Source organism: Thalassophryne amazonica, chromosome 6 (assembly GCF_902500255.1).
Source record: "Thalassophryne amazonica chromosome 6, fThaAma1.1, whole genome shotgun sequence".
Taxonomy (NCBI): Eukaryota; Metazoa; Chordata; class Actinopteri; order Batrachoidiformes; family Batrachoididae; genus Thalassophryne; species Thalassophryne amazonica.
In genome coordinates this window covers 119708661-119736436 of record NC_047108.1, presented here as the reverse complement: position 1 = coordinate 119736436, position 27776 = coordinate 119708661, and the positions used below count along the sequence as shown (strand labels likewise).

Here is a 27776-nt window from a genome sequence, read left to right as displayed (position 1 = left end):
AGTTCCTCCAAAAAAATCAAAAAGCCAGCATCCATTTTTCTCCAGCTACCCAGTGTGATGTCGCGTCATCCCGCCACCATCACAGCGCTGAATGAATAATCTTCTATTCATGAATATCTGCTCATCTGCTGTCTTTTATTTTAATCTCCTGGAGCTGTTATACAGTGTATGTATGTTTTCTGTTGTTTAACTTATTAACGTGTGGCTCAGATCCTCTTTTCATAACCATGTTTAATCTTTTTACACTATGGTAGTTGTCACTCAGAAAAGTGCATGTTTGTTTTTGATATGTTGAGACCCATCACTATACCGCAGCAGCTTTTGAAATCGCGGCCCCACGCCGCAGCCTCAGTGTTGTAAGAAATACAGCAAGCCGGCCTCTTAACAAGATGACAGATCAATAACGCTGCAAGTCAGATGGACTCTCTGCAGCAGCAACTGTGGCTCAAATACCTGCGTCACATGACCTCAGAGAATCTGCAGATTAAAATCTGTCCTGAGGATACCTGTGAGGGAAGCAAAGAGAGCAGAGCAGTGCAGAAAGAGCGGGTCACCAGGGGTACAGCAAAGCAAATAGACCCACAGAATAAACTGTGAGGATAACGGGGTAATAAACCGTTTGATGTAGGTTACTGCTGCGCCCCAGGCAATCTGTCAACGCTGCTGTCACACCATTTAAAAAAAAAAAAGTGGGTGTTTAAAGCTGCTGCTTCAGTATTCTGTGTTATTTTATGTTCAGATTTTTTTTTTTTCTTTTTGCTGCATATTTTTAAAGTTGTCTGTTTTAAATGAAGCTACATACTGGAACTGGGCCATGTATGTTACATGATCTGTAAAATTGTGTACACATTCTACAAATAATCGGGAACTCTCACTGCTCATCTTGAAATGGCTTCATCACATTCATGTTTTTTGGGAATTGTGTGATTCAGTTCTGCTGTATTCTAGAATTTCTCTTTTTTTCTTTTTGATCTCAGAGCGTTTGTGTACTTGAGCAACCTGCTGTACCCTGTGCCACTTGTTCACCGTGTTGCCATAGTAACAGAGAAGGGAGAGGTGCGAGGTTTTCTGCGTGTGGGGGTCCAGGCTATAGCTGGTGAGTAATCAGGCTTCTCACGGGAGTAAGACAAGTAATATAATGTATAATATCTTAAAAATAGAGCCATTATTTCTGTGTGGTGACGTACGAGTTGTAGTGTCTGAGATAAACCTCGGAACTTCAAAATCAAGACTTTCTCTAATAAGGCTGATGAATTTGGGAAGATCCAGATTGCTTAAAATACAGTGTGTTCCAAAAAGAATAAATGCCACAAAATCATTTGGCTCCAATTCTGCAATGGCTAATCTGAATTCTGTTTTTTTTTTTTTTTTTTTTTTTCCCAGACATCAAGATATATGTGAGGAATTGCTTCTGATGTAGTTTGAGACTGATCCAATGAGGATGCCGCTTACAATCGAGCAAAAAAGGAAACTGTTGAAACTCTACTTTGAGATCGAATTGATCGTACAAACCTGATTACAATATCAAAGTCATGTTGCAGTTAAAAAAGCTCCAGACTGAAAGACAATATGGAGGATTGTAGAGAAGTTTCAAACAATAGAACTGTTAACAAAGGCAGATCTGGATGAACCAGAGGAGCGGTGCACATACTGAGCACATCTTGCGAATGCCAAAATTTGTACAAACTAAGGTGAAATTAGAAATGAACCACCAGAGATAAAATTCCCTGTGATGTGCTTCAAAATGACAAATGACTGATATCAGTATCCAAAAGTGTATAGATTTTCTATGGCTTTATTTTTGTGGCACTTTTTGGGGGGGACACCCTGTAGTAATTCTACTAATCCTTTATATCAGTAGAGCTTTATTTTTTTGTAAAAATGTTGGGAGAATCTTTAAAACCACTGATCCGGTGATGGGGAGAAAATTCCCATCGATTTTCTGCGATACGTTTTGACAGTTTTCCGTTTCTGTGATCCATCTTGATAAGAGGATGATTTGTTTCTTTGTAGCTGATGAGGAGGCCCCAGACTACGGCTCAGGAGTTAGACAGTCGGGAACCGCCAAGATTTCATTTGATGACGAGTACTTCAAAAAGGTAAATTCTGAGTCAAGTGTGTGTGTGTGTGCGTGCGTGCATGCGTGCGCACGCATGAGCTTGCAACACACAAACCCTTCAAAGCCACCACAGGATGTGAAAGTGAACTTTTTTTTGTTGCTTTTGCAACAAAATCCTTGTTTGAATGAGCTAAAAAAAATAAACGAAGCAATAGTAGTGGCAAGATTTTGAATTGTTTTAGTAGTTCCCAACACAAGTACTCCCCTACCCTACCCCACCCCGTTACAAAATAAAGTACGTTTCTTTTTGTTAAATTTTTTACTTTTTAACACCACCTATATGTTTATCTTCCTGCATTGCCATGTCTCATCCCATCAGAGTGATTTTCCCTCCACGGTTCTGACCCGCTCCGGCATGTCCCTGGAAGAGCTGCGCATTGTGGAAGGTCAGGGTCAGAGTTCAGAGGTCATCACACCCTCAGAGGAGCTCAACAGAATCAATGAGATGGGTACGGCCGCCAGACATTTACTTTTCCACGTTCATAAATTTTCACCTCACCCTGGTTGGAAACGCACACAGCAGATGGTCCTGGTGAAAGCAGAATCTTAGATTATGGAAATGAGACACATGCTTTTTTCTGGCTTTGTGAGATCATGCAAACAAAAGCTTTTGAAGAATTTGCTCCACAAATCACAATGGTGATGATGGCCACAGAATTCAAATGCAGATTACGGAGCGCAGGATTCCTAAAGTGGTTTTGTTGCTTTCCTCAGACCTCAAATTGGGTAACATCAGCGAGACCAAGATGAGTCGTTGCGACGATTTGCCTGGCCAGCTGGATGTGGGCAGCGTTTTCACATTCCGCGTCACTGTGCTGCAGGCCAGTGGCGTCCCACCCGAGTACGCAGACATCTTCTGCCAGTTCAAGTGAGTTTGGGAAAATAAGTGTATATGTATATATTAGTAATATTGTAAATGCAGTAATTATTCTGATTTTCATTTATCCTTTAGAATTCAGAAAAATGAATAAAACAACATAAGTTTTAGAAACTATACCATTTTGTCTTTTGAACCCAAACAATGTCCAGACTTTTTTTTTTTTGTTTTCGTCCTGTTATTATTTTGCTCTGGGCTGATTTTTCGCTGAACATGCACGTTCTGCACCTTTACGGAAACACCACAGTCATGACTACAAGTAGGTGGAGCTCAAATATTATTTATTTGACGCAGTCAGGAAGGACATCTGGCATACTAAAACTTCAGTATTTAGTGATATCACCCTTTATAGCAGCCAAAAGGTGACCAAAGTGTCTTACAGTAAAACCAAGGAATAAAATTCACAAGAATAAAAGCAAACCGACAACAGAATGTAAAAAATAAATAAATAAATAAATAAAAAACACATACAAACAAAACATGTCACAATGCCACTAGGAATTAAAAGCCATTATAAATAAAGTCTCGAGCTTTGATTTAAGATGTGCTAGGTCAGAAATGTTGTGTAAATTGGGGGTAACTTGTTCCACAGTTTGGGGCCAGCTACCTGCAAAAGTACGATCAAATACCTGTGCCAAATCAATGTGCAGCTCTGCTGTGGTGACCCCACAAGGCAGAAGCCAAAAGGAGTTAGACAGTTATAAATGGCATAAATGAAGGGAAAAAATTAATTTATTTGATCATTTATTTAACAAAAAATGGACAACAAAAAAAGATTCCTTACATTTTTACCTACAAGTGTTATCAAGATTATAAAAAAAATTGTGTGTGCCGTAATGATGGTGGGGCTCCAGATGCTTTACATGTGCTATAAGAATTTTTACCCACCAGTCGGTTGTGGGTTTTAACGGATGAAATTAGTGATTATTATTACAACTAAACACAATTATGAGATTGTAACTTGGAATGTATAATCGCATGATCACCATCAAATCAAAAATTTGAATGATTTGCAAAATAAAAAGTTTGTTTAATGATTTGATAAATGCAGATATGGGGTAATATTGCTTTCTTGTAGAGCACCAAAAGCACAAAGTGAAGAATTTCATTGTCATTACATTCTTAAACAATTAAGTTATTTTTGCCACCATAAAAAAAACTTTATTTCTCTCAGCAATAAATCCAGCAGTTCAGCCATAATTTCCGTTGTCTTCCTCAGTTTCCTGCATCGTCACGACGAGGCGTTTTCCACAGAGCCCCTGAAGAACGCTGGTAAAGGCTCTCCTCTGGGCTTTTACCACGTTCAGAATGTGAGTGCACAAACACTTCCACAAACAAACATGCACTTTGAACAACTTTCTTCTCATTCACGTGGCTCCTTCATTCTCATTCACGGAGCAGATTTCAGTTGAGGTGACGGAGTCGTTTATCGAGTACATCAAGAACAAGCCCATTGTGTTTGAAGTGTTTGGTCACTACCAGCAGCACCCGCTGCATTATCAGGGTCAGGACCTGATCAGGTTTGTGGTATTAACCAAATGATTTTCTGGGGTTTATTTTAATAAATTATACCAGTTAGCCAGAAAATGCTTCATGTATCTTTGAGTAAAATGTTTTTGTTCCAACAGTCCTCCAATGCAATCACGAAAATACTATCCTATCCCCATGCCCCTGTCCAAACCAGGTAAGAACATCATGTTCTGTACTGAACTTCACATATTAAAACTGTTTCATATCAGTTGCCTTTATAGCAGCACATTTCTTCTGTCTGTGATATTTGCATGCCTCATATTTCCTTCCACTTTTCTTTCATTTCTCGCTTTCGCTGGATTTTTTTTTTTAATCATTTCCTTTCTACCCATAATCCACTTACCCAACTGCTCCTCCTTCCACATCATCTCGTTCACTATTCATACCACCATCATACATTCCGTTCCCAGACCACACTCGTAAGATAGAGCTGATCCGCTACCTGATGAGTGGCTATGTCAACGGCAAGGTGCTGGACACGCTGTCCGAGCACGCCAACTCTCTGGCTGCCTCTGCCGTCGCTAGCCTGGAGGACGAGGCTGATCAGCTCTCTCACTTCCCCTTCCTCCCAGTGCCCAGTGACCCTGTGCTAACTGTGCCCAAGCACCATGGTTGGTACAGCGGACACAGTAGTATCTAAGACACCAGACATTAGATACACCCGCGATGTAGCCTTTATGCTAGTGCTGTGTTTTGGTGGCTGTACGGTGCATCCGGAAATTATTCATTGTTTCACTTTTTGTTAGGTTACAGCCTTATTCCAAAATGGAATAAATTAATTTTTTTCCCTCACAACACTCCATAATGACATGAAAAAGTTGTTGTTTTTTTTTTGTCTTTGCAAATTTTGTTAAAAATAATAATACAAAACTCATGTACATAAGTATTCACACCTTTTGCTCAATACTTTGTTGATGCACCTTTGGCAGCAATTACAGCCTCAAGTCTTCTTCAAAATGATGCCACAAGCTTGGCACACCTATCTTTGGGCAGTTTGGTCCATTCCTCTTTGCAGCACCTCTCAAGCTCCATCAGGTTGGATGTGGAGCGTCGGTGCACAGACATTTTCAGATCTCTCCAGAGATGTTCAATCACATTCAGGTCTGGACTCTGGCTGGACCACTCAAGTACATTCACAGAGTTGTCCTGAAGCCACTCCTTTGATATCTTGGCTGTGTGTTTAGGGTCATTGTCCTGCTGAAAGATGAACCGTCACCCAGTCTGAGGTCAAGAGCATTTTGGAGCAGGTTTTCATCCAGGATGTCTCTGTACATTGCTGCATTCATTTCAGTTCATCTCAATCCTGACTAGTCTCCCAGTTCCTGCTGCTGAAAAACATCCCCACAGCGTGATGCTGCCACCACCATGCTTCACTGTAGGGATGGTGACTGGTTTCCTCCAAACATGACACCTGGCATTCACACCAAAGAATTCAATTTTTGTTTCATCAGACTAGAGAATTTTGTTTCTCATGGTTTGAGAGTCCTTCAGGTGCCTTTTGACAAACTCCAGGTGGGCTGCCATGTGCCTTGTACTAAGGCGTGGCTTATGTCTGTCCACTCTACCATACAGGCCTGATTGGTGGATTGCTGTAGAGATGGTTGTCCTTCTGGAAGATTCTCCTCTCTCCACAGAGGAATGCTGAAGCTCTGACAGTGACCATCAGGCTTTTGGTCACCACCCTGACTAAGGCCCTTCTACCCCGGTCGCTCAGTTTAGACGAGCGGCCAGCTCTTGGAAGAGTCCTTGTGGATCTGAACTTCTTCCTTTCATGGATGGTGGAGGCCATTGTGCTCATTGGGACCTTCAAAGCAGCAGAAATGTTTCTGTACTCTTCCCCAGATTTGTGCCTCGAGACCATCCTGTCTCGAAGGTCTACAGTCCGAGACAGGACTGTACAGACAATTCCTTTGACTTTGTGCTTAGTTTGTGCTCTGACTGTCAACTCTGGGACCTTATATGTGTCTTTCCAGATCATGTCCAAACAGTGAAACGTTTCCCAGCTGGACTCCAATTAAGATGTAGAAACATTTCAGGGATGATCAGTGCAAACAGGATGCACCTGAGCTCAGTTTTGAGCTTCATGGCAACAACTGGGAATACTAATGTACATGAGATTTTTTTTTAAATAAATTTGCAAAAATCTAAAAAACAAACAAACAAAAAACATCCTTTTTCACATTGTCATTATGGAGTATTATGTGTAGAATTTTGAGGAAAAAAAATGAATTTTATCCATTTTGGAATGAGGCTGCAATATAACAAAATGTGGAAGAAGTGAATTGACGTCAACACTTTCCCGATGTACTGTAGGGTCTACGAGGGTGAACATCCACCAGTTCTAGTACTGCAGATCTGTTTAGGTCAAAGTCAGCTGACTCCATCCCTTCATTGTTGCTTACAAGCTTTGTTTTCATAATCTGACATAAACTATAATCCAAGGGTTTAAACCTTGTTGTGTTGTGCAGCAGTGTAGTTACAGTACTGCTCACATGGAATAATGTTCATTTGAATCATATCAAATACTCGTAGAAGTGAAAGCACACAGACTATATCTGTGCGCTGTTGAGTCTACGCTTTTTCAGAAGGAACGTAATCCCGGTGTGTTAGACAGCAGGGTGCTGTCAGCGCTGCTGTAATCTGTGATTTAACACCTCGTGACATCGTAGGTCTGAACAGGATGTGTTGTAGTTCCATCTACTGCTTAGTGCAGTAATGATTCTAAGAGAGCTTTTAAACATTTTTACAGTAGCTGTGCAGTGTTTAATGATTATTAAATTATTGGCAAACTACTTTGAAAATTGATTTTAGTTAAAAGTCTGATTTCAGCTTCATAAATATTTTGGGGTTTTTCATTACCAGTTTCTTGTCTCCTGTCTTAACAGTAAACTGAACATCTTTGGTTTTTGGACAAAATGACACATTTTAAAGACATGATCTTTGTCTTTGGAAAACACAGCCTGTTTTCACTATTTTCTGAGATTTTATTAACCAAATGACTTATTGATTAACCCAGAAAATAATCCAGAAAAGATTAATTAGTAATGAGAAAAAAATCATTATCTTTTTTGTCTTGGGCAAATAATTTCTTGTTTTTTTTTCCCTTTCTTTCAAAGATGACTTTTTCTTTCAAAGATGACTTTTTAATTTTTTTTCCATTTTATTTCTTTTTAATTGCTGGTATTTTTAAAAATTGGTAAATTAAGTAGTTTTTATAAGAAAATATGTGAATATTTGTGTGATTATTTAATATTTGAATACAGTGTTGAAAGTTAATGGTAGAATTTATGGTTGACTAGCAAATTAACCAAAAGAATAATTGACTTATCAGAAAATAATTAAGTGTCCTTGAAAAGAATAATTATCTTAATTTATTAATCAAAAAAGATTATTACCAAAAAAAGTTTGAGATTGCAGATTTGCCATTAGTGTCATTCAACAATCACTTTCTGTCATAATCATGTATCTGTAAATTTACTAATCCACTAATGATCCACTTCTCATTTTAAATTGAAGCACTTTATTGTGCAGCGTTTGGATCCTTGTGGCAAGAATATACACAGTGTGACTTTTAAATTCTGGACCTGTTGAAAATGTACTGTGGATTGAAATGAATGGTTGAATATTGTGTCAGTTCCAGCCACCAAGCTGAACACCATCACGAAGTCCAGCCTGGGTCAGTGTGTCAGCAAGTACGACCTGCTGGTCTGGTTCGAGATCAGTGAGCTGGAACCTACTGGAGAGTGAGTTTATTACACCCACACTCATACTCAGAGTTGTGGTTTGTCTGTTGCTTTCAGAACGCATAACGTCAAAAGCAGCACAAAATTGATGGTGTCGTGCAAAAGTATTAGGCACCCGTGACTGAACTTATGTGCACGTGCGCACTCTCAGTGGTTGTATGATGTGTGTCGTGTGGTGGTGATGCCTGATTTGTTCCCAATAAGGATCCAAGGCAGCTCTGGAGTGTGGTGGCTCTGAGGATTTTTCTAGAGAGCTATTTTAGTCGTTTTTCAAAGTTCCATAGAGTAAAAGTATAGATTGACTGTACACCCAGATCTTCGTGATATGGCAGTTATATTTGAATGTCTCCCCTCTGCAGGTACATCCCTGCTGTGGTGGATCACAGCGGAGGGCTGCCCTGCCAGGGCACCTACCTCCTGCACCAGGTACTAAACAACTACACATTTTCTCTTAGTCACTGTCATATAATTTTGCTTCACGTGTATTTTGGTTTGTTCATGTTAGCTAACAGAATAGAATAGAATGCTTTTTATTGTCATTATACACAAGGTACAGTGAAATTAAAAGAAGCACATACCTGGGAAATTCTATACTAACGTAATTACAAGAGCAAAATATTTTAGCTTCCCTTTTAGGAAAAAAATGTGCTCCGATTGTAATTATCCATTTTTTTTTATTTTTTTTTTGGCACTAGTGTCTTTTGTTCTAGAGTCCTTTCCTGTGGACAGTTGTGATCTGGGAAGCTATTTTGATTCCAGTTCTTACTCTTTATGGTCATTTATCATTGAGCGTAAATATAATGAATTATATCTGGTTTTATCACAGAATACCGGTTTAAGTGACATTTTGATTTTATCTCAAGCTGCGTGCTGATTGTTGAGTGATATTTAGTGATTAGCGTTGAAATCTTAAAATTTGCCATTGTTACGATGGCTATAAGAATAATTAATTGATAAAGTGCTTCGCTATTTCCAGGTCGTTATTGTAAATAAGAATTTTTTTCTTAATAACTTACCTAGTTAAATAAAGGTTAAATCAAATTTCAGGTGTTAGAGAAATTGAAACCATAAAAATGTTAGGGTTAAACCTGCTAAAATGAGACAGCCCAAACACAGGTTATGTGATATTTTTGAATGGCATGTGCACATTTGTGTGCGCGTTCATAACACTGGATCTGATTGAAATGCACTGGGTGCACCGTTTAAGTGCACACAGCTTTGATTTCACACCGTGGAAGCAAAATGATGTCCGTGTGAAGAGACGCGCTCCTGTCCTGCTCGAACCTTAAACTGTGGTCTTCTTTATTTTAGGGGATCCAGCGCCGGATCACAGTGACTCTGATCCATGAGAAGGGGAGCGAGCTCCACTGGAAGGATGTTCGTGAGCTGGTGATGGGTGAGTAGTGACTGCAGTTTCTGCCGAGACAAAGCCCTGCTGCTCATTCAGTGTCACAGTGGAACGAATGTGTTTCTGAGTTTTCTCTTTCACACGGCTGAATCAAAACCCTTCCAGTGTGACATGACACCTTTAGTTCCCAGAAGGAAATGAGTCGGAGAAGGTCCTCCAGTTGTCCTGGTCTGATGCCCATCGGGGGGGGTTCCAGCTCTCTACATCTGTATTGCTTCAAGCAGCCGTTAAGACTGTTAATCCTGATGCGATGCAGGAAATAATTGCGCTTCACATTTTTGGCTTCAGCAGCTATCATTCTGATCCACGGGGTTTAATGAGTGAACACACAACGCGACAGCGCGGCTCCGTCAATTAATAAAATACACCTTCTGACTTTCTACAGTAGCACGAACGTGACCTGCCGTGTGCTGCTTTGTGCTCAACAGGTCGCATCAGGAACAAGGCCGAAGTGGACGATGGTGCCGCTGACGGTGTCCTGTCCCTCAACATCATCTCAGCCAAGAACATCAAGTCATCACACAACACCAACAGGTAGCTTTAACCGCTGCACCCTGAAACCTGGTGTTTATCAAAAAATCCATCTATGCTGGCTGATATTCGTGTTTAGCCTCATTTTGTGGTAATAATTTTTGTGTGTGCGATTTGTCTTTTTAGTGGATTCATTGCATGAGTGTTTGTTTTCACGCTGTTGCTAATTTTCATGTTTATTTTCTCCATTATCTTTGTGCTGCCTGACGGTTTGTGCTTCTCTGTTTTGTTTTGTTTTTGTTCTCTCTGCTGCGGCCGGACTCGTGATTGTGCTCAGGCTTTCTATTGATAAGGATATTGATAGGTACTGGAGACCAGATGACATAAGGATCCTTCTCTGAAAGAGCCTTCTTGTTCCTCTTTAGTCTTGTAGACTAAATCCTCTTGTTGCATTAAGTCTGCCTGTAGTTTGACCCATATTTAGTCCCCAAAACTCAAATGTATTTTTGACTTCATTTGCAAAGTAAAAGCAGTCTTAAGTGTAAACTCTGTCCCCTCTTTTTTGTATTAGTGTGTGTTTTTATTTTGATGTTGTTGTTGAATCACTGTGGCACCCGGATTCCAAATGTACACTTTTATCTGAGCTGTTATTCACTGCGTGACTCATGAACTTGGTAACAGCAGCAGGACATTTTGACTCTGAGGCAAGACTGCCCCCTACTGTCAGACTGAAACACTGTAAATGAGTCATCTCAGAGAACGAAAACACACACACAACCTCTGAATCTCACAACCTACCAGCACATTTAAAGGGTCTGTTTTCTTTTAAAAATTAAACATAGCTAAAATTACACAATTTATCATAGTCAGAAATGTTCGTGTTTTCAAATTCACAAACAAATCACGTGGACTGAGCATTACATCAGAAAAAAATAACCATAAAATAGTGGTATTTCATCAAAATCACACATCGCATGCCTTTTTTTTTTTTTTTTTACCAAAATGAAACCAGTGAAACTGTGAAACTTGTGACTCGACTGACACCCAGAGTCATGTGACAAAAATGTAATGAATCTTCAACTGAATTTCCAGCTGAAGCAGAGAAAAGAGGATGGAAAAATACAGTTAAAAATGACACCACAGTGAAGACAAAATATTACAGCACTTTAAAAAAAAAAAAAAAAAAGGTCCAGAAAGCATTTTGGACTCAGAGGTTTAAATACTGCATCAGAAGTGATTTTTATGGTTGCTGAAAAATGTTTTCATTTCACCAAACAAGCTCAAAATCCAGTCATGATTCCAGATTTTCTGTGCATACTGTAACATAAAGTAAAATGTGGTTACAAGTGTGCATTTTTTTTTTTTTTTTTTTTTTTTTTTTTTTTGCATATAGTGCCTCTTAATTTTAAAATAAAGCAAAAATGCAAATGAGGTATTTTCAACACAAACAAATCACAACTTACCCCTAAAAACTATTTTTAGTTGTTTTAGTCGCTTATTCACATGCATTAGGATTTTAAGGAATTTAGTTGTCATTTCAAAACGTGGTACTTTAGGAACAAAATAGAGCATTGAGGTCCCAGTTAGACCAACAAGATAAATAAATTAATTAAAATCACATGCAGACACATCCACTGCATGCTAAAAGAACACCCCCCCCTGCACACACACACACACACACACACACACTGACACTTACTGTAAATGGAAAATATAAAATGCTGCGTTTCAGGCAGCATTAAACCACGTTTTTACAAATACAACCTCCTCACGTTCACTCTGTCACCTGTCACTCAAATCATTAAAAGCAGAATACTTTAGTTTGTCCCACAGTAAACCCTCATGTGTTGTGTTGCTGTACAGACTGACACTAATGTTTGTGACAGCAGAAAGGCTGATTTTTGTTTGTTTTCCTTCAGGACATTCTATCGCTTTGAGGCGGTGTGGGACAGCTCCCTGCACAACTCTCTGCTGCTGAACAGAGTCACTCCTTACGGAGAGAAGATCTACATGACTCTGTCAGCGTACCTGGAGGTGGGTCACACCGCCGCCATGCTACTGCCATTAAATCCTACCTTCCTCACAGCCGCGTAGCTAATGGACTACGTCGGTCTCCTCTTTACAGCTTGACCATTGCATCCAACCTGCCATTATTACCAAAGATATCTGCATGATCTTCTATTCTCGAGATGCAAAGATCTCTCCTCCACGGTCCCTCAGGAACCTTTTTGGGAGCGGATACTCCAAAACCCCAGACTGGTACTACGAACATTTCTGCTGCTCAGGTGCAGGTACTTTGTTTGTATCTGAATCATGCACTGTTTATGTAAATGGGACGTCTTTGGCTTTATTACAGCAACCGAGTTACCGGCATCTACGAGCTGAGCTTGTGTAAGATGTCTGACACTGGAAGCCCAGGTGAGAAGACAAAAAACATCATTCAAGGTCAAGCTGGTGTTCTTCTTTACATCCTACTGAGGACTTATTGTCTGGAGCAGGAATGCAGCGGAGGAGGAGGAAGGTCCTGGACACATCAGTAGCTTATGTCCGAGGAGAGGAGAACCTGGCAGGCTGGAGGCCCAGAGGAGACAGTCTCATCCTGGAGCACCAGTGGGAGTTGGAGAAGATGGAGCAGCTGCATGAGGTTTGTGTTTAAAATCGCATTCATCTACAATTTCTCACTTCACGTTTACAGCCAAATGATGGTTCTGTCCATCGCTGTCTGTACTGCAAGTTATACAGCTAATGTGGTTTTTCACTTCAAGGTGAGGTGAACATTAGAACCACTTTATATCTGTGATACTGCTCCGGGATCCACCAAAATACTCATGATTGCCAGGATACTCCATATTGGTAGCGCTGTACTTCACAATTGTTACGTATCTACACAGAAACATGAATTGAACCTTAAAAACTTTGGTCCAGGTGGAGAAGACCCGCCACCTGCTGCTGCTGAGGGAGAAGCTGGGAGAAGCTGCACCGGTGGGGACGGTTCCTGCCACCAAGTCCCTGAGCGAGTTGGTGTCCCCCAGCATGAGCTCGGGCACCCTGTCCACCTCCACCTCCATCTCCTCACAGATCTCCAGCACCACCTTTGAAAGTGCCATCACGCCCAGCGAGAGCAGCGGCTACGACTCCGCCGACATCGAGAGCCTGGTGGACCGCGAGAAAGAGCTGGCTTCCAAGGTGAGAGCCGACACCGCGTCACGCTAATTACCCCTGTCGTCTTTATCCGGTGTTGTGACCCGATGGGGTTTTGTTGTCTCTGCAGTGCCTGCGTCTACTGACACACACCTTCAACAGTGAGTACAACCAGGTGTGCAGCAGCATCAGCGACTGTAAGGTGAGGTTTTTACCGGCAAATGTAACTAAATTAAGTCCTAATGCTTGTCAGTTATAACTTTCAGCAGTGCAGTTAGCATTTTTATTTTTCCTCACACAGTGTTGGTCTTATAGAACTGTATGTGATGTCTCTCTCTCTTTTTTTTAAAGCTGTCTGACATCTCGCCAATTGGTCGTGATCCATCAGTGACGAGCTTAAGTAGTGCCACCCTGACACCGTCCTCCACCTGTCCCTCTCTGGCTGACTCTCGCTGTGGCTCTATGGACCAGAAGTAAAACTTCTTATTCAAATGATGATTCAAATGAAATTTTAAAGTCACAAAGTCTTTTTCATGTCATTAACAGTTTGTAGTTGTTGTCAGTACTGCTGTACTACATGTTAGCGCCACCTTGCTATCGTGACTGGGTCACACTGCGGTACGTCGGACATGTGGGTCTCATGTAACAGTTACGCGTGTGTGCGCATTTACACGTCAGACTGCGTTTCAACTGTGTCACTGCGCAGTCTGCAAATGTCATGTTGAGAGTTTTATCATATATAAACTTAAAAAAATAAATGATTATATAAGTATAATCTGTTAAATGTCCGTGCAGCCTCCAGTGCAGGTGCTGGTAGGTCATAGGAATGTGTAACGTAAACAGTAAAATAGGTGAACCACCACACACTGAAATCGAGCAGACAACGCAAAGCGTGTTTTTGCCTAAAATAAACCAGAGTAAAGTCCTTTTAGATTGTTTTGCTCATGTAGAACGCCGTGGGGAGCAGCGCCTTTTGATGAGGGCGCGCATCCACCGTGTAAATCAGAGGTGGGCAACTTGTTCTAGGAAGGGCGAAGAGGGTGCAGTTTTTCTTTGCAGCCACTGAGGTGATTTCACTGATTAATATCACTTTCAGCAGATGGAATCAATTAATCAGTGAAATCACCTGCTGGAGTCAGTGGCTGCAAAGAAAAACTGCACCCTCTTGGCCCTTTCTGGAACACGTTACCCACCCCTGGTGTAAATACACGGACGTGACTGAATCTATGGATAACACTCTGACAAATCCCTGTAACTTACCTAAAGAAAGGCATGCAAAGTCCCTTAAACATGTCCCAGATGTGACAGTCAGAACAACAAGACAACATTTAGTAGATAATATTGGTGCTGTCAGCTGTAACCCTGTACACACTGTGTGTACATTTTTGTCACAGCGTTATTCGTAAAAATCATTCAGTGTTAAAACAGTAAAAATAGCTTGCGTGAGACTGGCTTCATTCAAATGTGAGTCGCACAAATGAAGGCTGTGTTTGGGAGGAAAGCTGGAGAAACAGCAGACTTTTCCATCAGATAGTGCTGTCAGGCAGTCGACGCAACATTCCATTCATTCATCAGAAACACTTTTTCCTCCAGTCGTCATGAAAAGAAAGCAACTCAGTATTTTTCAAGCATTTAGAAACAGTAAAACATGCACTGTAAGCTGCAAAACATCTGGCCGAGTGTGCAGTTCTTTACTTTTGTTTTTCGGGCGAGTTGCCACTTCTGCACTTTATAAACCAGTCGGACTGAGCCGTTTCATCCTGTTTTAGGACTGTTTTGCATCGTGGGTAGTAGAAAAGCGCCCTGTGGAATAAGTTGCGAGAGCCGCTCCTTCTACGTGTTATGGATGAATAGGCACTTAACGCTCCCTATACCAACAGCAAAGGTGTGCGCTCATGCTTAGTCACACGAGATTAGCACACTACTGAGCATGCGCATTGAGAATGTAACAGCAGTCTATTGGACAGCAGTGATGTCACTTTTTTCAGCCACTGTTTATACAGTTAATTGAGTTTATCTGTTTATCTCGTATCTGTAACTTCTTTCACACTCAGAATGTCCAGTAAAAGGTGTTAATGATTTTATGTTGCCAGTATGATGTATACACTTTATTTTTCTACCTTTGTAGCTGCGTGCTGCAAGTGGTGGGGGGTGGGGCTGCCTGATCTATTCTCCAGAGGAGTGCTGTACATGCAACGCATGCCTGGGACGCGACTGAAAATCAACACACAACGCAGCCATGACACGAATGTGACCCTTGCAGTGTGTTTCAGGCCTTACACACAGGCGTTTTTGTGTCTGCACAGTTTCAGTACCACGTTGCCACCAGGGGGCAGTAGACCATAAGCAAAAATGGGGCAAAATATCCATGTTAGCATTGTGATAAACAGCAAAAAATTCAGACAGCCATCATTTTATTGTTCCTTAACTGGACATTTTTATGATTGATTGGACAGAAAGAAGAAATTCTGATTATTTCTAACTTGTTCCTTGAGAACGTCCTCCATCGGGTGCTTTCTTCTTTGTGTGTTGTTTCTGATTCAAGCCCGTTATGGTGCAGGAAGCTTCTTTCCACAAGCAGCACTGGCAACGCATCAAGAGTTCGGAAGTCTGCATGTCCCGCTCTTATAGAAGCCCTTACGCCATTTAATTACCCATGATTCTTTCTGCTGGTTTGGCTGAAAGCAACAGTGACATTAAGCACTGCTGTAATGTACATGTTTTTTTTTTTCTTTTCTTTTCTTTTCTCCAGGACGCCAGAGAACAGTTCCCAGGCCTCCAGTCCCTCTTGCGCAGACTATGAGAACTTCCCGATCGTTCCTGCCTTGGAGATCTCCTACTTAGCCCGGGCTGGAAAGAACGAGTTCCTTAACCTGGTCCCTGACATTGAAGAAATGAGACCGGGGTGAGTGCTGATATTTCAGCTGTAATAATGTCATCAAAAAATGGTTGAATATTAAATTTCCTCGTAGCCTTCAGATCTGTAAAGACCCAGTTTGAGGGCAGGTTGGGATTTGTTTTTAATCACCTTGTTTCTGCTGTCAAATGAGGCAAAAAGATGTCCTTCAGATGTGATCCTGATGAGCCAGTTTCCCTCTTTGGTCAGGTCGGTGGTGTCCAAGAAGGGTTTCCTGAGCTTCATGGAACCACGCTCCAACTCGTGGGTGAAGCACTTTGTGGTTGTGCGTCGGCCGTATGTCTTCATCTACAACAACGACAAGGACCCAGTGGAGCGCGGTGTCATCAACCTTTCCACAGCGCAGGTGGAATACAGCGAAGACCAGCAGGCCATGCTCAAGGTAGACCAGTCACCCATCTGTCTAATAGACAAACAGCTGAAGCTTGTAAGACCAAATTCTGAAACCCCCCCAATTATCTTGTTTATTTTTTTAGACTCCCAACACTTTTGCTGTGTGCACAAAACACAGAGGAATCCTCTTGCAGGCCAACAACGAGAAGGACATGAACGACTGGCTGTACGCTTTCAACCCACTGTTAGCAGGAACGATAAGGTATGTGCACGTTTCACGTGGACCTCCTGCACCTCCTCCACAGAGATCCTCCTCCTCTTCACTGAACCATCTCCTTCCCACAGATCAAAGCTGGCACGGAGGCGCAGCGGCCTGTTGAAGAACTGAAACGGCGCCTTCTGGACAACCTCTGAACTGTCCCAGTGTTAACACTTACTAATCATTGTGGTTCTTGACAGTTTTCTCTTGTAAGTAGACTTTGTGGCTTAAGTCTCTTCATGCGACTAAAAAAAGTTTCAGTTCCAGAAAAATTTGCCTCCAGCTTCTGCCACCTCAGCTTCTCTCCATTCTCCTCTGCCGCACTTTTTCAACTTTTGTTTCCATCATCTGGATCCGATTTTGGATTCGCTTGTCGTCGTTCTTCGACCCCCCCCCAAACTCGTCCAAACTAGTAGCATGTTGTAGTAGTCTGCTTGTGTGTGCACGATTCCTTGGAAACGGTTTTTCATCCCCCACTGTCTTTCAGTTTGAGCATCTGTAAAAACCGTCCCAATCAGTGTTATTTGTCTCCTGGGAAGAGTTTCATTTTATTGTAAGTTTTTCTTCAGTTTTTTTGTTTCTTTTTTAAATATCTATATATTGATATGCTCGCATGTAAACTGCAGCAGTCCTCAGGAGAAACCAAGGTTTACTTTTTTCCTCGCCCTCAAAATAAATCTGATTATCTACAGTTGAAACCATGAAGAGAAAATGCGCTCTGCTCCAAAAACATGAGGCTAGTTTATGAGCGGTTGCTGCTAATAAGATTTTTCTTCTTCATAAGATTTGCATCAGGCTGCTGCCTTGTCTTAATGTAGACTCTAGTGCCGCCTTATGGCCTTTTTTGATCAGAATGCAAAATTGGTGACACACATAAGAGCAGCGTCAGCGTCCACTGTTACATGATAGTTACGTCACACTCGCCACTCAGCGAGCGACTACTTAAAACACGCACACCGAAGAAACGCAAGAAGATGAGACGTCGGATCGTCGCTGACGAGCGCAGATTTCTTGCGCTGAGCTTTATTGGCTGATATCTTCTTGTTTAAACACGTGGAGGCAAAAAGACGGAGAGGTGGAAGGACGTTATGTACTTTGAAAAGTTTTTCAGGACAAACAGCTGTGAAGCGGTCGGCTTTTTATCGCTAAACTGAAGGAATGATCAGCAGACTGAACGCACGTCACTTGTTTTTCTTTTTGCAATCTTGAATTTAACTCACAAACTCATCAGGTTTTTTTTTTTGTTACTAAAGCATTTTAAAGCTTATTTGTGAGGATGTATATGATATGTAAAACAGGGCATTTATTTGAGAATTTCACCTTATTTTGGACATTATCCACAGGGAGAAAAGGGTGAATGAGATTGTTTGCACGTCGTCAGTCACACTGATGAGGCACATATCAAAGCTACACTGGACCGTTCGGTGTTTGAAGGTTTACTTGAGGGACGAAACCCACTCAAAGTCTTGAATTCTTATTTTCAAGAAAATATCTGCTGTGACTTCACACAGCTGCTAAATTGTTTAAAATCTGGTGCTTCAGGTGCTTCTGTTTCAACACACAGCAGAGCTCTGTGTAATACAGACGGGCGATAATGAACTCTGGTCAGCCAACTAGCAGTTCGCTTTCATGTATTATATGTAACGAGCGAACTGTTGAGACGGACATGCTCGATGACCTGAAGACTGACATCATTGTGCTCACAAGTCAGAAGAAGGAGAAACCGCTGCCCTCAGGTCAGCTAACCTGACGGTCAGGGAATCTTCATATTTGGAAGTAGTACCTCACAATAACCCAATCATAGCGCTTATATATACATATATATATATAAAAAAAAATAATCTGTCAGAGCTAATATTTGCACATCACTGACTCAGTTTCAGAGGGATGTTATTATTTTTGTGTATTTATCATTTGCAATGTACATATTAGTTTGCAACTCTTGGCACATATGAATTAAAAAGTTTGACTAACTGATCAGTTCTAAGTGGGCGTGTTTTAGAATGAACCAAATGATGGTGTGGAAGCCTCTGAGAAAGAGATGAATGTACTACGACGATGTTTTTCCATCGCTGAACTTGCGAAAAGTAACATGTAAGACGCTTTTGACAGTGGGCTTGCGTTTGTGCTTCCTATTTATTAGAGTGAAAGTCTGTTTAGATTTTGAAGAATATTTAAGAATTACTCATTACTCATGCTAGCCAGCTGCTTCTTCTTTATTTTTTTTTAAACATAATTAAGGTTGGTTTTTAAATCTCTTAATTTTTCTAATATCAGGGATTATACTACAAAGTAGCTAGTGACATCTGAAACGATGTACTGTTGTGTTTGTGTGCTGGTGTTTTTTCATCACCTCAACGCTTTCCGTTGATGCCTTTGAAACAAAGCAGACCGTGATATCCCCCCCCCCCCCAACCACCCATGTCGATCTGTTCACTAAAATTAAAAACTAAATAGACAAACCATGACATTTTAACACTGTACATTATTTGTCACATCTGTTTCATTTTCATACTTATTTTGTAAATATTTGTGTTGTTTGGAGCTTGAATTAAAATGTAAATATGTTTAATGTATTTGTAATAATTATCCATTCGCTGTATAGCATAGATGTGTCATGCAGATATCCTAATTCTGTGTATGGTAATCTTGCACCATTCAACTGTTTAGTGTAAGAGGAAACAATAAAAGTGTAACTGCAAATTAGCAGGCTGATTATTTTATGTTATTATCATTATTTTTTTGGTTTACTTTTTAGAAAAGTGATCCATTTTAATTACAAAAAAACAAAGCATCAGAGCTAATAATGCTTATACTCGTACAGAGGCTGGTGATTTATTTATACAATGCCAAATTGTAACACAACTCTCCTCAAGGCACTAAACAGAAGTAAAGTAACCTTATCCACCCCAGCGGTAAGAAGAAGAAAAAACATTTATTTATTCCAAGAAGAAACCTCAAGCAGATCAGACTCATTGGGGTGACCATCTGCTATAAGAAAACAGAAGGCGCAACATAAGAGTGTACATGCAATCACAGAAGTCTTGTACTGGGAATTAAACAACGATATACAGAGTTGTATGGAATGTCGGAATAATTCTCTAGAAACATTGTGGTGTAGACTAGAGTCCCAGAGAGACTATTTGAGAGTTATTGACTGTATTGTCAATGACTCTCAAATAGTCATTGACAATACAGGAGTCTTTATTATCCCCAAGGGGGCTAACCAAATTGCCCCCTTGGGGATAAAGACTCCTTGAACCTTGAACCTTGTCACCAAATTGGGTGTTGGATGTGGGAGATTCCCATAGCTCACGGCAAACCTAATGGATTTCTGACCTCTTCCCAAAATGACCCATAATCCAGCAGAAGTTCACACGTCAATGCAAGCATCTTATGGACCAATCAGTCTCCATGTAATCACGCCTGAAGAAGTTTCCAGACAGTAACTAGGAGGGAATGTAAACAAAGAACAGAAATTAATAGAAAAATCTGCCTTAACATCAGTTTAAAACATAATATTTAATATGCTCATATGCAACAGAGTCCTGGACTCAGCTAACTACAACCAGTGGCCAGTTTGAGACTGAAACCTTCCCCATAGATGAGACTATTGTCTCATCAACTAGACTATTGAAAATGAGAGATAATCCAGTCATGCAATACAGCTAAGTAGAATTATACGTTAAAGAGAACGGATTAATCTTTAGTCTGGATTTAAAGGGCTCATTGTAATCAGACAGTCTTATCTCGACAGCGAATGAAAGCTCTGTATCCTGCTGATTTATTTTACCTTTGGAACACAGTCACTCATCCCATATTCTGAGAATGCAGTCCACATGCTGGTACAGTAGTGTTCAGAATAATAGTAGTGCTATGTGACTAAAAAGATTAATCCAGGTTTTGAGTATATTTCTTAGTGTTACATGGGAAACAAGGTACCAGTAGATTCAGTAGATTCTCACAAATCCAACAAGACCAAGCATTCATGATATGCACACTCTTAAGGCTATGAAATTGGGCTATTAGTAAAAAAAAAAAAAAGAAAAAAAAAAGAAAAGGGGGTGTTCACAATAATAGTAGTGTGGCATTCAGTCAGTGAGTTTGTCAATTTTGTGGAACAAACAGGTGTGAATCAGGTGTCCCCGATTTAAGGATGAAGCCAACACCTGTTGAACATGCATTTCTCTTTGAAAGCCTGAGGAAAATGGGACGTTCAAGACATTGTTCAGAAGAACAGCGTAGTTTGATTAAAAGTTGATTGGAGAGGGGAAAACTTATACGCAGGTGCAAAAAATTATAGGCTGTTCATCTACAATGATCTCCAATGCTTTAAAATGGACAAAAAAACCAGAGACGTGTGGAAGAAAACGGAAAACAGCCATCAAAATGGATAGAAGAATAACCAGAATGGCAAAGGCTCACCCATTGATCAGCTCCAGGATGATCAAAGACAGTCTGGAGTTACCTGTGACAGTTAGAAGACACCTGTGTGAAGCTAATTTATTTGCAAGAATCCCCCACAAAGTCCCTCTGTTAAATAAGACGTGCAGAAGAGGTTACAATTTGCCAAAGAACACATCAACTGGCCTAAAGAGAAATGGAGGAATATTTTGTGGACTGATGAGAGTAAAATTGTTCTTTTTGGGTCCAAGGGCCGCAGACAGTTTGTGAGACGACCCCCAAACTCTGAATTCAACCCACAGTTCACAGTGAAGACAGTGAAGCATGGTGGTGCAAGCATCATGATATGGGCATGTTTCTCCTACTATGGTGTTGGGCCTATATATCGCATACCAGGTATCATGGATCAGTTTGGATATGTCAAAATACTTGAAGAGGTCATGTTGCCTTATGCTGAAGAGGACACACCCTTGAAATGGGTGTTTCAACAAGACAATGACCCCAAGCACACTAGTAAATGAGCAAAATCTTGGTTCCAAACCAACAAAATGAATGCTTTGCAGATGTGAAGAAATCATGAAAAACTGTGGTTATACAACTAAATACTTTTTTATTGCTAAAAAAAGCAGTTTGAATATAATAGTTTTGAGTTTGTAGCGTCAACAGCAGATGCTACTATTATTGTGAACACCCCCTTTTCTACTTTTTTTTTTTTTTTTTTTTACTAATAGCCCAATTTCATAGCCTTAAGAGTGTGCATATCATGAATGCCTGGTCTTGTTGGATTTGTGAGAATCTACTGAATCTACTGGTACCTTGTTTCCCATGTAACAATAAGAAATATACTCAAAACCTGGATTAATCTTTTTAGTCACATAGCACTACTATTATTCTGAACACTGCTGTACATAAGGTTTAACAAACTGCCAGATAAGTGAGTGTGAGTCCCATTAGAGTTTTATGTTGACTGTGGTACCTTAAAATCCAACCTCACACAAACAGGAAGACAATGAAGTGAGCCTAATAATCTGGAATCTTCAATGGGTGCCCTGAATGCACTTGAAGCTGAACAGGGAATTTGGGGGGTCTGGACTCAGACGTTTATACAGTGAAATGGTTAACTTATACCGAAGTTATACTAATTTTGAGAGTGAAATTCTTGTCTCTGGATTCTTGGACTTTGAGATTGTGGGACACCTTGGAAGAGCTTTGGAAATGGCTCACTATTCCAAACGTCTCTAAAGAAGGCCGGGTCAAAACAACAGCGGTACTTTTCTGTTCTCCAATCTTCCTCTGGATTTGAAATTTATCTATGGCTCATCCTCGTTTGGCTTCTGGCCTGACAGCGGGGAAGTGCTAAAGTCGGGGTGTTGGCCTGCATGTTCCTCCACTGCTCAGGGGCTTCCCTGTCGGTCATTAGGCTGTCTACACATCCAGCCTGATGGACCTTCAGCCAAATGGACCTTTGGAATGTTGAATAGTCACCAGAGATTCTGGAATTACGTGTTTGGTTACACTGATACCTTTGAACAAAAGTCCGTCTTTCAGGGCTATGTGCTTCCTGTCTTTATGGTTGTGGGACTTGAAAGCTAACCGCTGATTTAAAATGACCGTATGTCAATGGCAACTAGTTCTCCTGAGAAGATCACTGTGTACCCCTGGAATTTTTTTTTTTGTTTACCATTGATGACTTGTGAGACTCTGAGGTGTACCACTAGTATTGAGGGAACATCTGCAACAGTAATTTCACCATGTGACGTGCTTCTATGAGTTTGGTACAGCTCGCAGTATTGAAGACCCCAGCAAATGGAAAAGGCTGGTGGGATGCCCAAGTATCATCTGTCTGTGGCAAATAGACTTTAAATGGGGATGGATTGGTTATCTACCTGGGTAGTTGCCATCCAGGATCTAAAGTACTTCTGTAGTGTGGTGGATGTTGTGACAATGTGAGAATGCTCTCAGACCTAACTGATGAAAGACATACAGCCATTGATAAATGCACTGAGGTGTATTGGAAGATGATGTTAACTGATAGTACCAGTGTCTGGCAATGACCTTCTCAGTCTTCTCTAAATTTTGAAGCAGGAAATTACATGACATCCATTTTTTTTCTTGAAATCAGACAATCCTCTAAAATCCTACGATGAAATTGTATGGTCTATTTGAAGAGTTTCAGTCAGGGTTTAGAATTTATCATAGTACAGAAACAGCATTAGTGAAGGTTACAAATGATCTTCTTATGGCCTCAGACAGTGGACTCATCTCTGTGCTTGTTCTGTTAGACCTCAGTGCTGCTTTTGATACTGTTGACCATAAAATTTTATTACAGAGATTAGAGCATGCCATAGGTATTAAAGGCACTGCGCTGCGGTGGTTTGAATCATATTTATCTAATAGATTACAATTTGTTCATGTAAATGGGGAATCTTCTTCACAGACTAAGGTTAATTATGGAGTTCCACAAGGTTCTGTGCTAGGACCAATTTTATTCACTTTATACATGCTTCCCTTAGGCAGTATTATTAAACAGCATTGCTTAAATTTTCATTGTTACGCAGATGATACTCAGCTTTATCTATCCATGAAGCCAGAGGACACACACCAATTAGCTAAACTGCAGGATTGTCTTACAGACATAAAGACATGGATGACCTCTAATTTCCTGCTTTTAAATTCAGATAAAACTGAAGTTATTGTACCCTGACCTCTAGTAATACTGTGAGAAATCTTGGAGTCATTTTTGATCAGGATATGTCATTCAAAGCGCATATTAAACAAATATGTAGGACTGCTTTTTTGCATTTACGCAATATCTCTAAAATCAGAAAGGTCTTGTCTCAGAGTGATGCTGAAAAACTAATTCATGCATTTATTTCCTCTAGGCTGGACTATTGTAATTCATTATTATCAGGTTGTCTTAAAAGTTCCCTGAAAAGCCTTCAGTTAATTCAAAATGCTGCAGCTAGAGTACTGACAGGGACTAGAAGGAGAGAGCATATCTCACCCATATTGGCCTCTCTTCATTGGCTTCCTGTTAATTCTAGAATAGAATTTAAAATTCTTCTTCTTACTTATAAGGTTTTGAATAATCAGGTCCCATCTTATCTTAGGGACCTCATAGTACCATATCACCCCAATAGAGCGCTTCGCTCTCAGACTGCAGGCTTACTTGTAGTTCCTAGGGTTTGTACAACCCCTGGCAAAAATTATGGAATCACCGGCCTTGGAGGATGTTCATTCAGTTGTTTAATTTTGTAGAAAAAAAGCAGATCACAGACATGACACAAAACTAAAGTCATTTCAAATGGCAACTTTCTGGCTTTAAGAAACACTATAAGAAATCAAGAAAAAAAGATTGTGGCAGTCAGTAACGGTTACTTTTTTAGACCAAGCAGAGGAAAAAAATATGGAATCACTCAATTCTGAGGAAAAAATTATGGAATCACCCTGTAAATTTTCATCCCCAAAACTAACACCTGCATCATATCAGATCTGCTCATTAGTCTGGATCTAAAAAGGAGTGAACACACCTTGGAGAGCTGTTGCACCAAGTGGACTGACATGAATCATGGCTCCAACATGAGAGATGTCAATTGAAACAAAGGAGAGGATTATCAAACTCTTAAAAGAGAGTAAATCATCACGCAATGTTGCAAAAGATGTTGGTTGTTCACAGTCAGCTGTGTCTAAACTCTGGACCAAATACAAACAACATGGGAAGGTTGTTAAAGGCAAACATACTGGTAGACCAAGGAAGACATCAAAGCGTCAAGACAGAAAACTTAAAGCAATATGTCTCAAAAATCGAAAAATGTACAACAAAACAAATGAGGAACAAATGGGAGGAAACTGGAGTCAACGTCTGTGACCGAACTGTAAGAAACCGCCTAAAGGAAATGGGATTTACATACAGAAAAGCTAAACGAAAGGCATCATTAACACCTAAACAGAAAAAACAAGGTTACAATGGGCTAAGGAAAAGCAATTGTGGACTGTGGATGACTGGATGAAAGTCATATTCAGTGATGAATCTTGAATCTGCATTGGGCAAGGTGATGATGCTGGAACTTTTGTTTGGTGCCTTTCCAATGAGATTTATAAAGATGACTGCCTGAAGAGAACATGTAAATTTCCACAGTCATTGATGATATGGGGCTGCATGTCAGGTAAAGGCACTGGGGAGATGGCTGTCTACATCATCAATAAATGCACAAGTTTATGTTGATATTTTGGACAATTGAAAGGATGTTTGGGGATGATGAAATCATTTTTTCAAGATGATAATGCATCTTGCCATAGAGCAAAAACTGCAAAAACATTCCTTGCAAAAAGACACATAGGGTCAATGTCAATGAGCAGATCTGATTTGATGCAGGTGTTAATTTGGGGGATGAAAATTTACAGGGTTTTTTTCCTCAGAATTGAGTGATTCCATATTTTTTTCCTCTGCTTGGTCTAAAAAAGTAACCGTTACTGACTGCCACAATCTTTTTTTCTTGATTTCTTATAGTATTTCTTAAAGCCAGAAAGTTGCCATTTGAAATGACTTTAGTTTTGTGTCATATCTGTGATCTGCTTTTTTTCAACAAAAATAAACAACTGAATGAACATCCTCCGAGGCCGGTGATTCCATAATTTTTTGCCAGGGGTTGTAGAATGGGAAGCAGAGCCTTCAGCTTTCAGGCTCCTCTCCTGTGGAACCAGCTCCCAATTCTGATCCGGGAGACAGACACCCTCTCTACTTTTAAGATTAGGCTTAAAACTTTCCTTTTTGCTAAAGCTTATAGTTAGGGCTGGATCAGGTGACCCTGAACCATCCCTTAGTTATGCTGCTATAGACTTAGACTGCTGGGGGGTTCCCATGATGCACTGAGTGTTTCTTTCGCTTTTTGCTCTGTATGCACCACTCTGCATTTAATCATTAGTGATTGATCTCTGCTCCCCTCCACAGCATGTATTTTTCTTGGTTCTCTCCCTCAGCCCCAACCAGTCCCAGCAGAAGACTGCCCCTCACTGAGCCTGGTTCTGCTGGAGGTTTCTTCCTGTTAAAAAGGAGTTTTTCCTTCCCACTGTCGCCAAGTGCTTGCTCACAGGGGGTCGTTTTGACAGTTGGGGTTTTTCTGTGATTATTGTATGGCTTTGCCATGCAATATGAAGCACCTTGGGGCAATGATTTGATTTGATTTGAAATTATTTGCGTTAATTGGCATGTCAAGATGAGGGCCATTGGCATAATGGAGACAAGTAATTCCATAACCTTGAATAGATATAAATTGCTGAGGCAAAAATAAAGTACCTAAAAGAGAACCCTGAGGTACCCGACAACTCACTGTGGATTTGAGTTATGCAATGCATTTTCAACACTATATTAATTGGGTCTGTACCCTGAATTGATACATATCACCAATTTAAACAGGCAACAGATTCCATAATTAGCTCCGTTTTATTTTCTAATATTAAAAGAATGTATATTTTTTTTGCTAGTCATTTATTATAAACGGTTCAAAATCACAAAATAAAGCAGCAGACTAAGATGTATTGTACAAGATTGTATTGTATCGCTCTATGGTAGATGAAGCACCTCCCACACTCTTACGAACGCCACTAGCTTAGCTTATGGCAAGCTAAAAGTGGAGGCTCTTTTGGCCGACCAACTGTACAGTTTCTGGGGATTCTGTGTTAGTACGCGCCCGCGGCCGACGTGCTTGATGAATTCCTGCGCGAAAAGTAGTCCCCAGATAATTGTGATAATTCCTGTGAGATAATGAGTATATCTCATCTAAATCAATTCTAAAAGTTGCCAGTAATAAAATTATGAAGATAACTGAAGTTTTAAGAGTGTCCGTAATAAATATTTAAGAAACTTTTATGTTTAAAGTTTATGAGCGCCTCCACCTGTTATTGCTCAATCACATTGTAAACATTGACACGATGGAGTTTGATGCGGAAGAGTTCAGAAACATACGATTGGAATGTTTTGATGACCATTTACAGTTGGCGATGAAAGACTTGGGTGTTGACTTCGTATTAAAGTCAGAACAAGAAGCTGCACTTAAAGACTATTTGGGAAGAGACACATTCTGTGTGTTGTCGCTCCATCGAGAGCGGCGCTGAGCAGGGCGGAGAAAGTAGTCCGGCGAGCTCAACATGTGGGCGCGAGCTATCCCACAATGCTAAAATAGCAGAGATGTCGGTCCAATGAGAGTGGCACTCTGAGCAGGGTGAAAATCTCCGCAGTGGGAAAAAGCCACAAACCGACGGTGGAGCAACGTAGACATAACGGGAGTAAACGCCGCATTGGTTGCTGAGGCGAAAGAAATGCGGCCGCCATCTTGGAGCGGTCATCGTAGTGATTCTATCACAAGGCACAGTGAAGATTTGATTTATTTTTTAATCTTTCTAACATATATATAAATACCTGATATTATTACTGTTTTGTTTAAGAATGTTTAATTGATATGACAATATTGCAATATGATAATTTGGCCATATTGTTGGCAAAAACAACAACAAAAAAATAAATAAAAAGGTGGGGGGTCTGGGGGCAGTAGAACTCCCCCAGAAGCTGAAAGGG

The 27776-nt window shown here is 40.5% G+C and overlaps 1 protein-coding gene across 16 annotated transcripts in view; it reads left to right on the top strand.

The window, feature by feature from the left end:
• kif1b (kinesin family member 1B) overlaps positions 1–17192 on the top strand; it is a 98458-nt gene extending 81266 nt beyond the window's left edge. For 13 of the 16 annotated variants that reach the window (XM_034173254.1, XM_034173251.1, XM_034173253.1 and 10 more), the window contains 22 exons: positions 978–1096; positions 2014–2099; positions 2439–2568; positions 2834–2987; positions 4216–4306; positions 4398–4516; positions 4625–4680; positions 8161–8269; positions 8629–8695; positions 9581–9665; positions 10106–10211; positions 12068–12182; positions 12274–12407; positions 12505–12566; positions 12647–12792; positions 13074–13334; positions 13420–13491; positions 13641–13762; positions 16042–16194; positions 16396–16588; positions 16683–16801; positions 16885–17192. In XM_034173254.1, the coding sequence (XP_034029145.1) occupies positions 978–1096; positions 2014–2099; positions 2439–2568; positions 2834–2987; positions 4216–4306; positions 4398–4516; positions 4625–4680; positions 8161–8269; positions 8629–8695; positions 9581–9665; positions 10106–10211; positions 12068–12182; positions 12274–12407; positions 12505–12566; positions 12647–12792; positions 13074–13334; positions 13420–13491; positions 13641–13762; positions 16042–16194; positions 16396–16588; positions 16683–16801; positions 16885–16927 (2542 nt within the window). In that variant the 3' untranslated portion in view covers positions 16928–17192. The remainder of the gene's footprint in view (positions 1–977; positions 1097–2013; positions 2100–2438; positions 2569–2833; positions 2988–4215; positions 4307–4397; positions 4517–4624; positions 4681–8160; positions 8270–8628; positions 8696–9580; positions 9666–10105; positions 10212–12067; positions 12183–12273; positions 12408–12504; positions 12567–12646; positions 12793–13073; positions 13335–13419; positions 13492–13640; positions 13763–16041; positions 16195–16395; positions 16589–16682; positions 16802–16884) is intronic. The other 3 variants (XM_034173264.1, XM_034173261.1, XM_034173250.1) reach the window with 2 other exon arrangements.
• The last annotated feature ends 10584 nt before the right edge of the window (positions 17193–27776 follow it).